This window comes from Nansenia antarctica, assembly GCF_963989245.1.
Source record: "Nansenia antarctica genome assembly, chromosome: 3".
Lineage (NCBI taxonomy): Eukaryota > Metazoa > Chordata > Actinopteri > Argentiniformes > Microstomatidae > Nansenia > Nansenia antarctica.
In genome coordinates, this window is record NC_137688.1 from 18,438,285 (window position 1) to 18,455,635 (window position 17,351).

Here is a 17,351-nt window from a genome sequence, read left to right on the forward strand (position 1 = left end):
TCGAAGGAAAAGCAGTTGCCAGGGCCATATGAGGTCATTTCCTGGTTGATGGAGCACTGAACACCCTACTGGCAGCGAAAACTTTTCATGTCAAACTGCCTGTCCCAAACAAAGCAAACTATGCTGTGGACTATCAAGTGCACTACTCCAGATCATAGCTCAGCGTTTGGGGGCAGAGAAGACAACCATGGTAGATGACCGGCAGCAGCATTGTGGCTACAGTACATGGAGATGATCTACCTAGTCTGTGCATTCATTGGATCGGAGAGAACTGGAAATTGGGATCAGCACCTTGATACCCTGACAGACATGATGCCATTCAAGGACATAACTTGTATGTAAAATCATTGACCATATACCTCCAGAAAATGCACCAACTAGAAGACACACATCCCCAAGTTTACAAACGATTTCAGGAAGATGGTCTGCAAGTTGTTCGTAGATCAAATGAATACTGGGCCGGACTATCCCCCAACCTTGTAATAGAACAAGCCCTCATGCGAAGTATGAAAACAACCGGAGGACTGACACAGGGAAGGAGTATGTCTGAAACACAACGTTTGGTCTGGGTTCTTTCCAACCCTGCAACATCTGAAATCAACAATGCAATGAAAGAAGTGACAGGGGTAAACTATGAAACTAGTGAACAGCACAAGGACTTTTCTGCATCAAGATAGGCACGAGACAACGCTGACACTATCAAAATACTTCAATTGTTGGAGTCACAAAATCCGTTTGCCGGGTATGAACACCTTCTGCACCTAATCACTGGTGTGACAGCCCATAATGCGGTGAATGTGGACCATTCAAAAGAGGTTGGTAGAAGGGTCTTAAAAGACATGGTAGGGAAAAAGGTGACAGAATATACCTTCAAGAGGAAAGCACATGCAGTCACCATGGATTTCAAATCCACAGTCAAACTGAACAAAGAAGAAGTTGTCCATATTGATCATCAAGTTACAGGTTGTTTGCAACAACATCTTATTCGCGCATGCCATGCTTGGCTGTGATACAACATCCAGACTCTTTGGGGTTGGGAAAGGGGTATCTCTGTGTCTGGTTAGCGAAAACGACTCATTCAGAGTACAGGCCAGCATTTTTCAAAAACAATCTGCTACCAAGGAAGAAATTGCTGCTGCAGGGGAAAGGGCAATGAACTAATATACCAATATACTAATACTAATCTACAAAGGTGCCGAAATGGATTCTCTCAATGACCTCAGGCTGAAAAGTTTCTATACTAAAGTGACTGACAGCAAAACGGCTATCCACCCTTGCAACTTGCCACCAACATGGTCGTCTGCCATGCTTCACAGCTTCAGAGTGTACCATCAGGTTCAGGAATGGATGGGAAACTCGCTACCACCAGAGGAATGGGGCTGGAGGATCCAAGACTCATGCCTCATTCCCATCCATTCCGACCAGGACCCTGCTCCTCAATACTTGTTGGAGCTTGTGCGCTGTAATTGCAAGTCAGGTTGTGGCACTATGCGCTGCAAATGCCGTTGTCAAGGACTTGATTGCTCTGTAGCCTGTTCAGAATGCAGAGGTGTATGCGCGAATATGTCGGCACAACATTTGGATGAGGACATGGAGTGAAGGTTACATGTAGGCCTACAGTAAAGGCATATTTCAAGCTTGGTCTAAAAACAGTTTATATGGTTTATTTCTCATTTAAGGGTTTAATCTGTATATGATATGCAACATGGTTTTCATGGAAAAACATTAACATTTCTGTATGTTCAGAAATGTCAATGATAATAAATGTGTTATAAACTAATTTGATTGACTTTGTTTGAATAAAATAAAATAAAACTATAAAATAAAATAAAATAAAACTATATCATTTTGGGTTAAGGGTACCCCCAAGGGGGTAATGGCCGTTTTCTCAAAAATAGTTTTTTCTCATACTCTGAGCCAGAAATCTCCACTTCAGTAGCACTTACATACACCAAACTTTCCAGTTGTATTCCTATCTACATTCCGAGGTCTGCTGTAGAGGGGTTTGTCCATATATCATTCATAGCCTGATTTATGTAACATTTACTCCTAAAAGCATGGCAAAATGTTATAGAGGACCTTGACTCTAATATGACAACAAGATGAAACAATAATTTTTAACCTGGCTTTATCCAATGTTCAGATTTCTGATTTTGAATGTTATGCAAATTAGCACATATTTCATTAGATAATGCCTAATTTGCATATTTAAACATAATATTTCAGAAAACTTGTAATACAAATTTTTTTAGTCTTAATGTAAGTGATTAACTGGTGAAGTTAATCACTTCATGGTGATATCTATTATTTTTTATTATTTTATCCTATTAACTGGCTGTGTTGCGCCTGGCACAAAAACCCACATTTTCGACCCCTGAATTTACCGTGATCCAATAAATATTAAGACTAAGACTTTTAATATGTTATTTGGTTGTCCCTAGGGATCACCAAAAATCTTGAATGATTACTATTGCAATTTCCCCTGGGTTAAACCACAGATTGACTGGACTAATTCTGCAGATTCACTCTGAGTGGTGCTGTTGTCCAACGAGACCAATGCGCACAGGCGCACATACCTGCCATGGAACAGCAACACAACGTCATTCACCAGAGTGACAAGATCACTGCATACATAGCCCTATCGATTCTCTTCTTCCAACGGAAAATATACATAATATTTAAGCAAAAGGAATTTACAAAGTTGGCTTCTCTGTTCCACTGGATTTTTTGGATGGTTTTCAGTCTATGTGTATCAGCTTTTGGTAACGCTATGGATGCATTGGGGAGAACGGTCGCAGGAGCGGCTGTGAGGAACGCAGGGCGGTGGAGATGGAAAGAACGAGTCTCCATTTTTCTTGCCTGCGTACTGAGTGTGGTGAGCGGACAGATCCGTTATTCTATACCAGAGGAGATGAGAAAGGGTTTGTTTGTCGGAGATGTGGCGAAAGACTTGGGTTTGGATGTTAAAAGACTGGTTTCAGGCCGGGCGCGGTTGGTTATAGACGGTAATAACCCATATGTAGAGCTGAGCCAGAACAAAGGGCATCTGGTTGTCAAAGAAAGGATTGACAGGGAAAAACTGTGCGGGCAGAAATCTCCCTGTAGCTTCAGTCTAGAGATTGTTCTCGAAAATCCGCTGGAATTGTTTTCGATTACTATCGAAATCCAAGATATAAACGACCATGCCCCTGCGTTTTCTAAAAAAGAAATTCATTTGGAAATCAGCGAGTTAGCACCGATAGGAACAATGTTCTTGCTTGACAGTGCCGCTGATCCCGACGTAGGCATGAACTCTTTGCAAAGCTATTCTTTAAAACCAACTGATAATTTTGTTCTTAAGCAGCACAGTCGGGCTGATGGCAGTAAATACGCAGAGATGGTATTACAGTCCGGATTAGATCGTGAAAAACAGAGCGAGCACTCTCTAATATTAACAGCGGTAGACGGCGGGGACCCGCAAAGATCTGGTACCGTTAAGATACATATTACTGTTCTTGACGCAAACGACAATGCACCTGTGTTCACCGAGTCTTTATACAAAGCTAATATTGCGGAAAACGCGCAGCCAGGTACAATCGTAGCCAAAGTAAGTGCAATCGACGCAGATCAAGGTTATAATGGCAATGTTACGTATTCCTTCACACACATGGAGGAGGGTACCCCACCTGTGTTCCAAGTACACCCGGTCACTGGAGACGTTAGGCTAATTGGTTCCATTGATTATGAAACGAATCAAAATTACGAAATAAATCTTCAAGCTAAAGACCACGGGGGCTTAACAGGTGCAAGTAAATTGATAATAGAAATTATAGATGTTAATGATAACAGTCCAACGATAAGTATGACATCATTTCCTGGTAAAATCCCAGAGGATTCTCCTCCTGGCACAGTCGTGGCGTTGATCAGTGTTCAGGATGTAGACTCGGGTAAAAATGGACAGGTGCGTTTACGAATTGACGAAAATCTCCCGTTTACAATAAAGACATCTCTCAGGAACTACTATACATTAGTAACTGAAAATACTTTAGACCGGGAAAGGGTTCCTAGTTATAACATCACCCTCACTGCCACAGACGATGGCTTACCGCAGTTATCAAGCATGAAAACGGTTGTTTTAGACATCACCGATGTTAATGATAACGCACCAGCTTTCAGCCAAACTGTTTTTAGCACGCATGTAATGGAAAACAATCCTCCTGGTATGTCTGTGCTAGCGATCCACGCGACGGATCCGGATGTGGGCCAGAACGCACGCATTGCTTATTACCTTATTGAAAGTGAGCTAAACGGAAAGCCAGTCTCAACATATTTCTCTGTCAATTCAGAGAATGGGGTTATTCACTCAGTGCGCTCCCTCGACTACGAGCAGATAAAAGAGTTCACAATTCACGTCAAAGCGCTAGACGGAGGCTCGCCACCTCTAAGTAGTAATACAACCGTGCTCATATATGTACAAGACCAGAACGACAACGCCCCTCAGGTTCTGTACCCAGTCCAGACTGGCGGCTCTCTGGTGGCTGAAATGGTGCCTCGTTCAGCAGATGTGGGCTATCTTGTCACTAAAGTGGTGGCTGTTGATGTGGACTCTGGACAGAATGCCTGGCTCTCGTATAAACTGCAGAAAGCGACAGACAGGGCGCTGTTTGAAGTGGGCTTACAGAATGGGGAAATAAGAACTATACGCCAAGTCACTGATAAAGATGCTGTGAAACAAAGGCTCACTGTTGTAGTGGAGGACAACGGACAGCCCTCTCGTTCAGCTACAGTCAATGTTAACGTGGCGGTGGCGGACAGCTTCCCTGAAGTGCTCTCGGAGTTCACTGACTTTACGCACGACAAGGAGTACAATGACAACCTGACTTTTTACTTAGTCTTGGCTTTGGCTGTAGTGTCATTTCTGTTCATCACGTGTTTAGTGGTTATCATATCAGTGAAAATATACAGGTGGAGACAGTCTCGCATCCTCTACCATTCCAATCTCCCGGTTATTCCGTATTATCCACCGCGTTACGCAGACACTTTGGGGACAGGAACTCTACAGCACGTGTACAACTACGAGGTGTGCAGGACGACTGACTCCAGAAAGAGTGACTGTAAGTTCTCCAGACCCGGTAGTCAGAGTGTACTGATAGTGGACCCCAGTACAGGGACGATGCAGCGGATGCAGAGTGAAAAGAGCATTTTGGATGAGCCGGACTCTCCACTTGAGGTGAGTTTACTGGATTTCAAAACATTTCGCAAATTTCTGTGCAATAGCCGTTCTTTTGAAGCTATATTACCCAAAGCTTCTCAATAATGGGACGATCAAAGAAAATGTGTGTTTAGTAATTTAAGGCATAACAATTGATTTGGTCAGACGATACTGGCAAGGTGCTTTATTGCAGCCATGAATGATCTTTCAGTACCACTCGCTGAGGACAGCGCCTCGTTGGTCCTGACAATGAACAGAGCACAGAGCACTGGTACTTCGGCGACTGTTTAAAGTGCATTCTTGCACAAAATGATTCATCCGTATCATAGTTTATTTGGAAGGTTTTGATATATATTGATTTCTCCTTAATATATTTTACGTTTCCCATGAATTTGATTGATATTGAGAACAGTTAGTTCTGTTTTTACACACGATGTTAAATGGATACATTTCCCACTTATGTCTTAGTAGTTGGACTGTAGAGTTTGCATTGATGTTATTTCAGTAAAGCTGATTATGTTGTAAGGTATTTCATCATGTTTACAAGAAAGACACAGTTTGGAAAGATGCAGTTTGTTTGGAATGAGACACAGACACATTCGAAACATCTGAACTATTAAAATGAATATAATTCGAATCCAGTGTAGCAACGTTATTATATTGTTCGTCATTGGGTGTTATTCTTTTGGACAGTAAGGGCCGCTGTTGATCAGTAAAAAAAATTGTCTATCCAGTATTGTAAGTCAGAGGAGTCCCGTCCCTTATCACTGCGCTCTACCAGAGGAGAGGGAGAGACTCATACGCATCATACAAGGCGGAGTGCGACGCAGACACAGTCACTCTGAACCGTACATGTTGTATCTTAAAGACGGTGAAAATAACCTGGATTAAGACTAACCATCGGGTGATTACTCTACAATATATTCAACAATTCTGGGGATCGAGATTTCGTTTGGATTTATCCGTTGCTGGCTATGGCGTTAGAGGGACACCTTCGACCTCATTGCGAAAGATGGCGTTCGTGTTGTGGATTGCGATGGCAAGTTATTAATTTTCTTCTTTTTATCAGCCATACTGTTAGTGGGCAGATCCGGTATTCGATCCCGGAGGAGATGAAGACAGGGTCGCTTATCGGTAACGTAGCGCAAGACCTGGGGTTAGATTTGAAAAGGCTCCGAGCGGGCCGGGCCCGTATCGTGACCGGAGAAAGCATTCAGTACACCGAGCTGAAGACAGACAAAGGGATTCTAGTCGTGAGAGAGAGAATAGACCGAGAGCAGCTCTGTGGCGATGTCACACCGTGTAGCTTCAGCTTCGAAATGATTTTAGAAAATCCGATGGAACTGCACCGTGTTACTGTTGAAATTCTAGACGTAAATGATCATGCCCCCGTCTTCAAGAATAATCACATACAATTCGAAATCAGCGAATCTGCTTCCCTTGGCTCACGTTTTGTGCTGAAGAGTGCAGAGGATCCCGATGTGGGAGTTAATGGTTTACAAAATTATGTTTTAACAAAGAACGACAATTTCGTTCTGAAACAACATACGAATCCGGATGGTAGCAGGTTTGCTGAAATGATTTTACAGAAGCCATTAGATAGAGAGGAGCATCCTCGGCTGTCATTAAAGCTAATTGCTGTAGACGGGGGGAGTCCGCAGAGATCTGGCACAGTAAATATAGATATCACGGTTCTGGATGTGAATGACAATGCTCCCGTGTTCAACCAGTCAGTGTACAAGGCTACTGTGATTGAAAACGCTCCAAAAGGCACATATATCATAACCGTGAATGCGACAGATATTGACAGTGGTTCGAATGGCATTATAGAGTATTCCTTTTCGAATTTGAAAGGAAACTTAATAGACATATTTGACATCGACGGGGCATCTGGTAGGATATCTGTTGCTGGACAAATCGATTTTGAAAAAGACAAAAAATATGAAATTAGAGTAGAGGCCACAGATCAAGGTGGTTTAACAGACCTTGGTAAGGTTGTCATAGAGATCGTGGACATGAATGACAATTCTCCAGTCATAAACGTCATGTCTTTCTCCAGCTCTGTGTCTGAAGATGCTCCTCCAGGAACTACGGTAGCAATAATTAATGTCAAAGATGCTGACTCAGAGAGAAACGGACAGATTACGTGTTCCATAGACAACAACCTCCCATTTAGAATCCAGACCTCTTTGACAAATTATTATAATTTAGTTACAGATTCAACTTTTGACAGAGAAACGGTACTAGATTATAATATAACCATAAAGGCGACCGATTCAGGTTCCCCTCCTCTCTCAAGCAGCAAAACGTTGCACCTTATCATTTCTGATGTCAATGACAATGCCCCATTGTTCGATCAAAGCGCCTACTCCGCTTACGTCACAGAGAATAACTCTCCTGGTTTGTCCATATTCACTGTCCGAGCGCTGGACTCTGACTGGAACCAGAACGCGAGAATCTCGTACATACTGGAGGACACGCAGATCAGTGGAACTCCCATCTCTAGTTATATATCTGTTAACTCCGAAACCGGAGTTTTACATGCAGTGCGCTCATTGGATTATGAAAAAATTAAGCAGCTGAGATTTGTGGTGAAAGCTCAAGATGGAGGATCTCCTAGTTTGAGCAGTAATGTTAGTATAACCGTTGTTGTGCTGGACCAAAACGACAACGCGCCTCAGGTTCTGTACCCAGTCCAGACTGGCGGCTCTCTGGTGGCTGAAATGGTGCCTCGTTCAGCAGATGTGGGATATCTTGTCACTAAAGTGGTGGCTGTTGATGTGGACTCTGGACAGAATGCCTGGCTCTCGTATAAACTGCAGAAAGCGACAGACAGGGCACTGTTTGAAGTAGGCTTACAGAATGGGGAGATAAGAACCATACGCCAAGTCACTGATAAAGATGCTGTGAAACAAAGGCTCACTGTTGTAGTGGAGGACAACGGGCAGCCCTCTCGTTCAGCTACAGTCAATGTTAACGTGGCGGTGGCGGACAGCTTCCCTGAAGTGCTCTCGGAGTTCACTGACTTTACGCACGATAAGGAGTACAATGACAACCTGACTTTTTACTTAGTCTTGGCTTTGGCTGTAGTTTCATTTCTGTTCATCACGTGTTTAGTGGTTATTATATCAGTGAAAATATACAGATGGAGACAGTCTCGGATCCTCTATCATTCCAATCTCCCGGTTATTCCGTATTATCCACCGCGTTACGCAGACACTTTGGGGACAGGAACTCTACAGCACGTGTACAACTACGAGGTGTGCAGGACGACTGACTCCAGAAAGAGTGACTGTAAGTTCTCCAGACCCGGTAGTCAGAGTGTACTGATAGTGGACCCCAGTACAGGGACGATGCAGCGGATGCAGAGTGAAAAGAACATCCTGGATGAACCAGACTCTCCACTAGAGGTGAGTTTATTGAATGATATGTCCCATATTGTTATGAAATCTATCTCTAGCCATTAATTTATATATAGCCTAGTTCCTAAAGCGCATGGGATGCTCAAAGGTAATGCGTGTTTTGAAAATGGCTTCATATCAGTTGTTTATGTAGCAACTTGCTTTATTGCAGAGTGCTCTTTCAGCACCAGCCCTTGTGGACAGCACTTCTTTGCTCATGACTGTGAACAGAGTTACTGCACTGATACTGTATACTATAGGCACCTTCTCACACCATCAGCATACCACCCGTAGTTTCATAATCAAATTAGCTTGACATGGTCTATAGTGATTGTGTATGTGCATTTTGCAATAGGTTCTGATTAAATGTGACAGACAAACATGACTTGCTCTGTTTCCTACCCTCGCTTACTGGCATTTTTTCACATGTTTTGAAAGTTAACTATGATTTAATTAGGTGAATTTGGAGGAGTGATGTGCTATACGCGCACTATGCAGTCACACTGTATTCGTTTCTCTTATGACTGGATTCGTTTCTTGGAAATCAACTATTATAATTACATGTCCATGTGTTTTGTAATGTCTCTCAAATGGGTGATTCGTGTTATTCATATATTGGACTCTGAGGGCCGCTGTCGATCTTTAATAAGCAAAAAAGAGACTCTTTAATATCGCTGTACCTCCCATATCCTCTCAGAGTGACAGCGAGTGGGGAACCAGGACGAATGCGCTCTCGGATCTCTCTGTTTTTCTGTGGAGAAACCCATCATAACCGTTGACGCATTTTGGATCGTAAGGCCATCTGTGACAAATATTATATACCACTATTATATTTATTAGCTTTTGTATATTGCGTTTTTTTAAATCTTATTTTACATTTCATCATGCTGAATTCGATGGTTTGGTTTGAGGACACGGCTTCTGTCAGAAATGGACGCTCGCGCAGAAGGCAAGTACAGGCCTTAATTGTTGTTTTCCTCGCAGAGGTGATTCTCGGACAGATTCGTTATTCTATCCCAGAAGAGATGAGAAAGGGTTCGTTCGTGGGTAATGTTGCGGAGGATCTAGGGGTTGACGCCAAACGAATGAAATCGGGCGGTGCTCGCATAGTGAGCGGAGATAGCAGCGAGTATATCAGGCTGGATGTAGACAAAGGGACTCTGGTCGTAGGAGAGAGGATAGACAGGGAGCAGCTTTGCGGACAGACATCGCCCTGCAGCCTGAGCTTCGAGATGATTATGATGAATCCCATGCAGCTGCATAGCATCGTGGTGGAAATACTCGATGTAAATGATAACACTCCCTTCTTTACCGAAAAAGAAATCAAATTAGAAATCTCAGAGTCGAATCTGCCAGGGACGAGGATATTACAGGAGAGTGCGACAGATCCAGATGTTGGCATCAACACACTACACGGCTACAACTTGTTTCCTACCGATAACTTCAATATCAAAGTCCATACTAGTTCCGACGGTAGTAAATATGTAGAAATGTATCTGAATGCCCCTTTAGACCGAGAGAAAAAAGATAACATTATTCTCACATTAACTGCTGTGGATGGCGGGGATCCCCCGAGATCTGGGACACTTAAAATACACATAACGGTGCTTGATGCTAATGACAATGGCCCCATTTTTTCGCGTCCCATATTCAAAGCGTCAGTTACCGAAAATGCATTGAAAGGCACTCTGGTAACAACGGTGAGCGCAACGGACGCCGATGAAGGTCCGTACGGTCATGTGACTTACCATTTCGCTCGTGTGCCTCCTGACGTTGCAGAACTCTTTTCTTTAGATGAAAATACAGGCGAAATAACTGTGACTGGTCAAATTGATTATGAAAAGAATAAACAATACGAACTTGGCGTACAAGCCAAAGACCATGGGGGGCAAATGGACTCAACGAAAGTTATCATTGACGTAATTGATGTTAATGACAATGTTCCCACGATAACTCTGACGTCATTCTCGAGCCCAATATCTGAAGATGCGATGAGTGGTACGACCGTAGCTATAATAAATGTCAAAGACATAGATTCCGGTAAAAACGGCAAGGTAGATTGTTCAATTAACACAAAGGTCCCGTTTGCCATCCAGTCGTCTCTAAAGAGCTATTACACTCTTGTGACTGACGGTATTTTGGACAGGGAGCGCGATCCGGAATATAACATAACATTCACTGCCGTGGACGAGGGAACCCCGCCCCTATCCTCTAGTAAAACAATCACTCTCAGAATCTCAGACGTCAATGACAACGCGCCCGTGTTCGAGCGTAACTCCTACTCTGCCGACGTCATGGAGAACAACCCTCCCGGGGTCTCTGTGTTTTCCGTTAAGGCGCACGACTCTGATTGGGGTCAGAACGCGCGCGTGTCCTACCTACTAATAGATTCTCAATTCAATGGACACCCAATATCGTCTTACATTTCTGTTAACGCAGAGAGCGGTGACATACAAGCAGTTCGTTCCTTTGACTATGAACAAACCAAAACATTAGAGCTTTATATCAAAGCTCAAGATGGAGGCTCCCCTCCTCTCAGCAGCAATACTACCGTCAAAATCAACATTCGCGACCAGAACGACAACGCGCCTCAGGTTCTGTACCCAGTCCAGCCTGGCGGCTCTCTGGTGGCTGAAATGGTGCCTCGTTCAGCAGATGTGGGCTATCTTGTTACTAAAGTGGTGGCTGTTGATGTGGACTCTGGACAGAATGCCTGGCTCTCGTATAAACTGCAGAAAGCGACAGACAGGGCGTTGTTTGAAGTGGGCTTACAGAATGGGGAAATAAGAACTATACGTCAAGTCACTGATAAAGATACTGTGAAACAAAGGCTCACTGTTGTAGTGGAGGACAACGGGCAGCCCTCTCGTTCAGCTACAGTCAATGTTAACGTGGCGGTGGCGGACAGCTTCCCTGAAGTGCTCTCGGAGTTCACTGACTTTACGCACGACAAGGAGTACAATGACAACCTGACTTTTTACTTAGTCTTGGCTTTGGCTGTAGTCTCATTTCTGTTCATCACGTGTTTGGTGGTTATTATATCAGTGAAAATATACAGATGGAGACAATCTCGCATCCTCTATCATTCCAATCTCCCGGTTATTCCGTATTATCCACCGCGTTACGCAGACACTTTGGGGACAGGAACTCTACAGCACGTGTACAACTACGAGGTGTGCAGGACGACTGACTCCAGAAAGAGTGACTGTAAGTTCTCCAGACCCGGTAGTCAGAGTGTACTGATAGTGGACCCCAGTACAGGGACGATGCAGCGGATGCAGAGTGAAAAGAACATCCTGGATGAGCCAGACTCTCCACTAGAGGTGAGTTTATTTGATTTTGAATAATTTGGGTGAATTGATTTCGACACTGCTCAAGTTGCCCAAATCAAATGTTCTCATATAGCAAAGGGCACTTTGAATGAATTAAAGCTTTATTTCGAACTTGTGAAAAAATAAATAGTTATAACAACAAAAAACAAAACAAAAACAAGAAAAAACAAAACTATTTACTTAACATGTCCGAAAAGGAGTAGGAAGAAGCATAAGATTATTTAATCCTACCCCTTCTCCAATAATCAGAGATTAATAATTAATAATCTGCAGTTAACTTCAATATTAATATAATATTTTTTAAATTAAATCAAATGTATTTACGTATTTACATATTTACCAACAATAGAAAACAGATAATGTAAATAAACAAATAATCTGCGAAAACAACTGGTGACTATCAAAGCCCTTCTTCCTCTTCGTACCTGGTGAAAACCATGTTTTTATACCGCTTTTTGACCTGGTTCATGCTTGGACACCGCTTTAGCTCCACACTCAATCCGTTCCACAGCTTCACTCCACATATAGAAATACAAAAACTTTTTAACGTTGTACGTACATAAATATGTTTTAAATGTAACTCCCCCCTCAAATTATAACTCCCATCTCTATCAAAAAACATTTTTTGAATATTCCTAGGGAGTAGGTTGGTATTTGCTTTATACATTATTTGTGCTGTTAGAAGGTGGACCAGATCCGTGAATTTTAATGTTTTTGATTTTAAGAATAATGAATTTGTGTGATCTCTATAACCGGAATTATGAATTAACCGTATGGCTCTTTTTTGCAATATTAATAGTGATTGTAGTCTACATTTATAAGTGTTGCCCCAAACCTCCGCACAATAATTTTAATATGGTAAAAGCAGTGAGCAGTAGAGAGTGTGGAGTGATTTATGGTCCAGAACGTGTCTTGCCTTACTCAGTACTGAAATGCTTCTTGACAGTTTATTTCGGACATTTTTTATATGAGATGACCAGCTTATTCTATCATCAATTATCACACCAAGAAACTTAATTTCATGAACTCTTTCAATGTCCACACCATCTACCTGTATCTGTACTTGAGTATTCATTTTATAATTACCAAATAACATGTAGTTAGTTTTGCTTAGGTTTAATGATAATTTGTTTATGTCAAACCATCTTTTTAATTTGCACATTTCTGAAGTAATCATCTCCATTAGCTCCTTTAAATTTGTAAACTTTGTTCTGCCTGTACACTCTCTTTCTGTGTCAGACACTTCTCATGACTAACGACCCATTTAATATAGATTTGTTGGCATGCATGCGAGGTGTTGTTTGGGAATTGGCGTATCGCTTCAATGTGTCTATCTGATGTAGGTCTAAATGGCGTGTTCAGCACCACGCCCTATGGACAGCACATTGTCAGACAGTGAGCAGCTTTCCCGTACTCTGTTACAGTTCTAAACCTAATCCACATTGACATCGTGCTGCATCTTCATATGTCTACAATGTACACATATCCTTCTGACATAGTTGCATACGAAGGGTTCGATGCATTAGGTAATTGTTACTCATATTAGACATTAGGCCTATTGATATACAATGAGTTATGCTTTTGTTAGTTTTTGAACACCATTGACACTGAATGAAATAATTAATAATTGAATTATATTTCCAGCTGATTATGGCTTAGTTGAACTTTGCATTTCATCATTGCGTTGTAGATAACTAGATGTCAGTAATTTTTTATTATTTTTATTTTTATTCGTTTAGGGGTGTATGGTGTGCTATTATGTCTGCACTTTTAGTTGTGTTCCTACTATTTGATGTTATTGTTTTGGACTGTAAGGGACGCTGTTGATCAGTAGAATAATTTCTGTGCGGTGTTGTCAGCCAGAAGAGATCCTCCCTAATCACTGCGTTATACCAGAGGAGAGGGGGGAAGTAGCTGCACTTCATACGAGGCAGGGCGTGAGAGACACACAATCGCTTCTCTTCATTTAGGGAAATATTGGATTAAAACGAAAAACTAACGAATTTTTGCTTATCTTTTCCGATTGTCCAGTGCAAGGAATATATTGTGGAATACATTTGTGTTGGATTATTTGTTAACGATGGAATTTGAAGGATACCTGGAGCCTAAACGCAGTAGGCGTTTTGGTCCGAGGATACGATGGCAAGTACTGTTTTTTCAACTTTATTTCGTTAGTTCTGTTTGTGGCCAAATCCGGTATTCTATCCCAGAGGAGATGAAGAAAGGTGCGCTTATCGGCAACGTTGCGCAGGACCTGGGATTAGATTTGAAAAGGCTCCGAGCGGGCCGGGCCCGTATCGTGACCGGAGAAAGCATTCAGTACACCGAGCTGAAGACAGACAAAGGGATTCTAGTCGTGAGTGAGAGAATAGACAGAGAGGAGCTCTGTGGCGACGTCACACCGTGTAGCTTTAGCTTCGAGATGATATTGGAGAATCCGATAGAATTGCATCGTATTACCGTGGAAATTCTAGACGTTAATGATCATGCTCCTGCTTTTCCAAATAAAGATATCAAATTTGAAATAAGTGAATCGGCTACCCTTGGCTCGCGTTTCATGTTGGTTAGCGCGGAGGATCCCGATGTAGGATTAAATAGTCTACAGAATTATGTAATCAGTTCGAATGATAATTTTATTCTAAAACAACACGCAAAACCAGATGGTAGTAAATATGCTGAGATGGTGCTCCAGAAACCCTTAGATAGAGAGGAGCATCCTCATGTTTCTTTAAAGCTAATAGCTGTAGATGGTGGACATCCACATAGGTCTGGCACAGTAAATATAGACATCACTGTCTTAGATGCCAATGACAATGCGCCCGTGTTTAACCAGTCAGTGTATAGGGCTACTGTGATGGAAAACGCACCGAAAGGCACATATATCACAACCGTGAATGCAAGTGATGCAGACAGTGGGTCATATGGTGTGGTGTCTTATTCATTTTCCAACCTTAAAAAACATTTAGCCGATAAATTCAATATTGATGAAACAACTGGTACAATATCAGTTGCGGGCGAAATTGATTATGAAAAAGATAAAAAGTATGAGATCATGATAGAGGCGAAGGACCAGGGTGGTTTAACGGACTCAAGTGAAGTTGTCATTGAAGTTGTCGACGTTAATGACAACGCACCAGTTATAAACGTGATGTCTTTCTCCAGCCCTGTGTCTGAAGATGCTCCCACGGGTACAACGATAGCTGTTATCAATGTCAAAGACGCTGATTCAGAGAGAAACGGACATATTACATGTTCTATAGACTCGAATCTCCCGTTTAAAATCAAATCTTCTTTGACTAGCTATTACAATTTGATTAGTGATGCATCTTTTGATAGAGAAATGGTATCAGAGTACAACATAACTATAACTGTAACAGATTCTGGTTCTCCTCCTCTCTCGAGTACCAGGACGTTACACCTTAGAATCTCCGACGTAAATGACAATGCCCCATTGTTCGATAAAGGCATCTATTCCGCTTACGTCACAGAAAATAACTCTCCTGGAATGTCCATATTTACGGTCAGTGCGCGAGATTCTGACTGGAACCAGAACGCAAGGATTTCCTATCTCCTTGAGGACACGCAGATCAGTGGAACTCCAGTGTCGAGTTATATATCCATTAACTCCGAAACTGGAGTTTTGCACGCAGTGCGTTCCTTTGATTATGAACAAATTAAGCAGCTCACATTCGTAGTGAAAGCTCAAGATGGAGGGTCTCCAAGTTTAAGCAGCAATGTGACTGTTAACGTTTTTGTGCTGGACCAAAACGACAACGCACCACAGGTTCTGTACCCAGTCCAGACTGGTGGTTCTCTGGTGGCTGAAATGGTGCCTCGTTCAGCAGATGTGGGCTATCTTGTCACTAAAGTGGTGGCTGTTGATGTGGACTCTGGACAGAATGCCTGGCTCTCGTATAAACTGCAGAAAGCGACAGACAGGGCGCTGTTTGAAGTGGGCTTACAGAATGGGGAAATAAGAACTATACGCCAAGTCACTGATAAAGATGCTGTGAAACAAAGGCTCACTGTTGTAGTGGAGGACAACGGGCAGCCCTCTCGTTCAGCTACAGTCAATGTTAACGTGGCGGTGGCGGACAGCTTCCCTGAAGTGCTCTCGGAGTTCACTGACTTTACCCACGACAAGGAGTACAATGACAACCTGACTTTTTACTTAGTCTTGGCTTTGGCTGTAGTGTCATTTCTGTTCATCACCTGTTTAGTGGTTATTATATCAGTGAAAATATACAGATGGAGACAGTCTCGCATCCTCTATCATTCCAATCTCCCAGTTATTCCGTATTATCCACCGCGTTACGCAGACACTTTGGGGACAGGAACTCTACAGCACGTGTACAATTACGAGGTGTGCAGGACGACTGACTCCAGAAAGAGTGACTGTAAGTTCGCCAGACCCGGTAGTCAGAGTGTACTGATAGTGGACCCCAGTACAGGGACGATGCAGCGGATGCAGAGTGAAAAGAACATCCTGGATGAACCAGACTCTCCACTAGAGGTGAGTTTATTTGATTTTGAATAATTTGGGTACATTTATTTCGACGCTGCTCGAGTTGCCCAAATCTAATGTTCTCATATAGCAAAGGGCCCTTTGTTCTGCCGGTACACTCTCTTTCTGTGTCAGACACTTCTCATGACTAACGACCCATTTAATATAGATTTGTTGGCATGCATGCGAGGTGTTGTTTGGGAATTGGCGTATCGCTTCAATTTGTCTATCTGATGTAGGTCTAAATGGCCTGTTCAGCACCACGCCCTATGGACAGCACCTTGTCAGACAGTGAGCAGCTTTCCCGTACTCTGGTACAGTTCTAAACCTAATCCACATTGACATCGTGCTGCATCTTCATATGTCTACAATGTACACATATCCTTCTGACATAGTTGCATACAAAGGGTTCGATGCATTAGGTAATTGTTACTCATATTAGACATTAGGCCTATTAATATACAATGATTTATGCTTTTGTTAGTTTTTGAACACCATTGACACGGAATGAAATAATTAATAATTGAATTATATTTCCAGCTGATTATGGCTTAGTTGAAATTTGCATTTCATCATTGCGTTGGAGATAACTAGATGTCAGTAATTTTTTTATTTTATTTTTAAATTCATTTAGGGGTGTATCGTGTGCTATTATGTCTGCACTTTTAGTTGTGTTCCTACTATTTGATGTACTTGTTTTGGACTGTAAGGGACGCTGTTGATCAGTAGAATAATTTCTGTGCAGTGTTGTCAGTCAGACGAGATCCTCCCTAATCACTGCGTTCTACCAGAGGAGAGGGGGGAAGTATCTGTACTTCATACGAGGCGCGGCGTGAGAGACACACAATCGCTTCTCTTCATTTAGGGAAATATTGGATTAAAACGAAACACTAACGAATACGGTCCTTTTTGCTTATCTTTTC

At 42.3% G+C, this 17,351-nt stretch overlaps 3 protein-coding genes across 3 annotated transcripts; all 3 read left to right on the top strand.

The window, feature by feature from the left end:
- Positions 1 to 2,770: 2,770 nt before the first annotated feature.
- On the top strand, positions 2,771 to 5,296 carry LOC308153818 (protocadherin beta-18-like; the record flags this gene model as incomplete). The annotated part of the gene is made up of 1 exon (XM_080527006.1): positions 2,771 to 5,296. One exon carries the CDS (start codon positions 2,771 to 2,773, stop codon positions 5,294 to 5,296), a length of 2,526 nt encoding a protein of 841 aa, XP_080383132.1.
- Positions 5,297 to 6,165: 869 nt separating this feature from the next.
- On the top strand, positions 6,166 to 8,658 carry LOC308153819 (protocadherin gamma-A11-like; the record flags this gene model as incomplete). Its single annotated transcript, XM_080527007.1, has 2 exons — positions 6,166 to 6,170; positions 6,261 to 8,658. The coding sequence occupies 2 exons, from the start codon at positions 6,166 to 6,168 to the stop codon at positions 8,656 to 8,658; spliced, it is 2,403 nt and encodes an 800-aa protein (XP_080383133.1).
- A 959-nt stretch (positions 8,659 to 9,617) lies between these two features.
- LOC308153820 (protocadherin gamma-A3-like) lies at positions 9,618 to 17,264 on the top strand (the record flags this gene model as incomplete). The annotated part of the gene is made up of 4 exons (XM_080527008.1): positions 9,618 to 9,878; positions 10,689 to 10,863; positions 15,389 to 16,437; positions 17,220 to 17,264. The coding sequence occupies 4 exons, from the start codon at positions 9,618 to 9,620 to the stop codon at positions 17,262 to 17,264; spliced, it is 1,530 nt and encodes a 509-aa protein (XP_080383134.1).
- Positions 17,265 to 17,351: the final 87 nt, after the last annotated feature.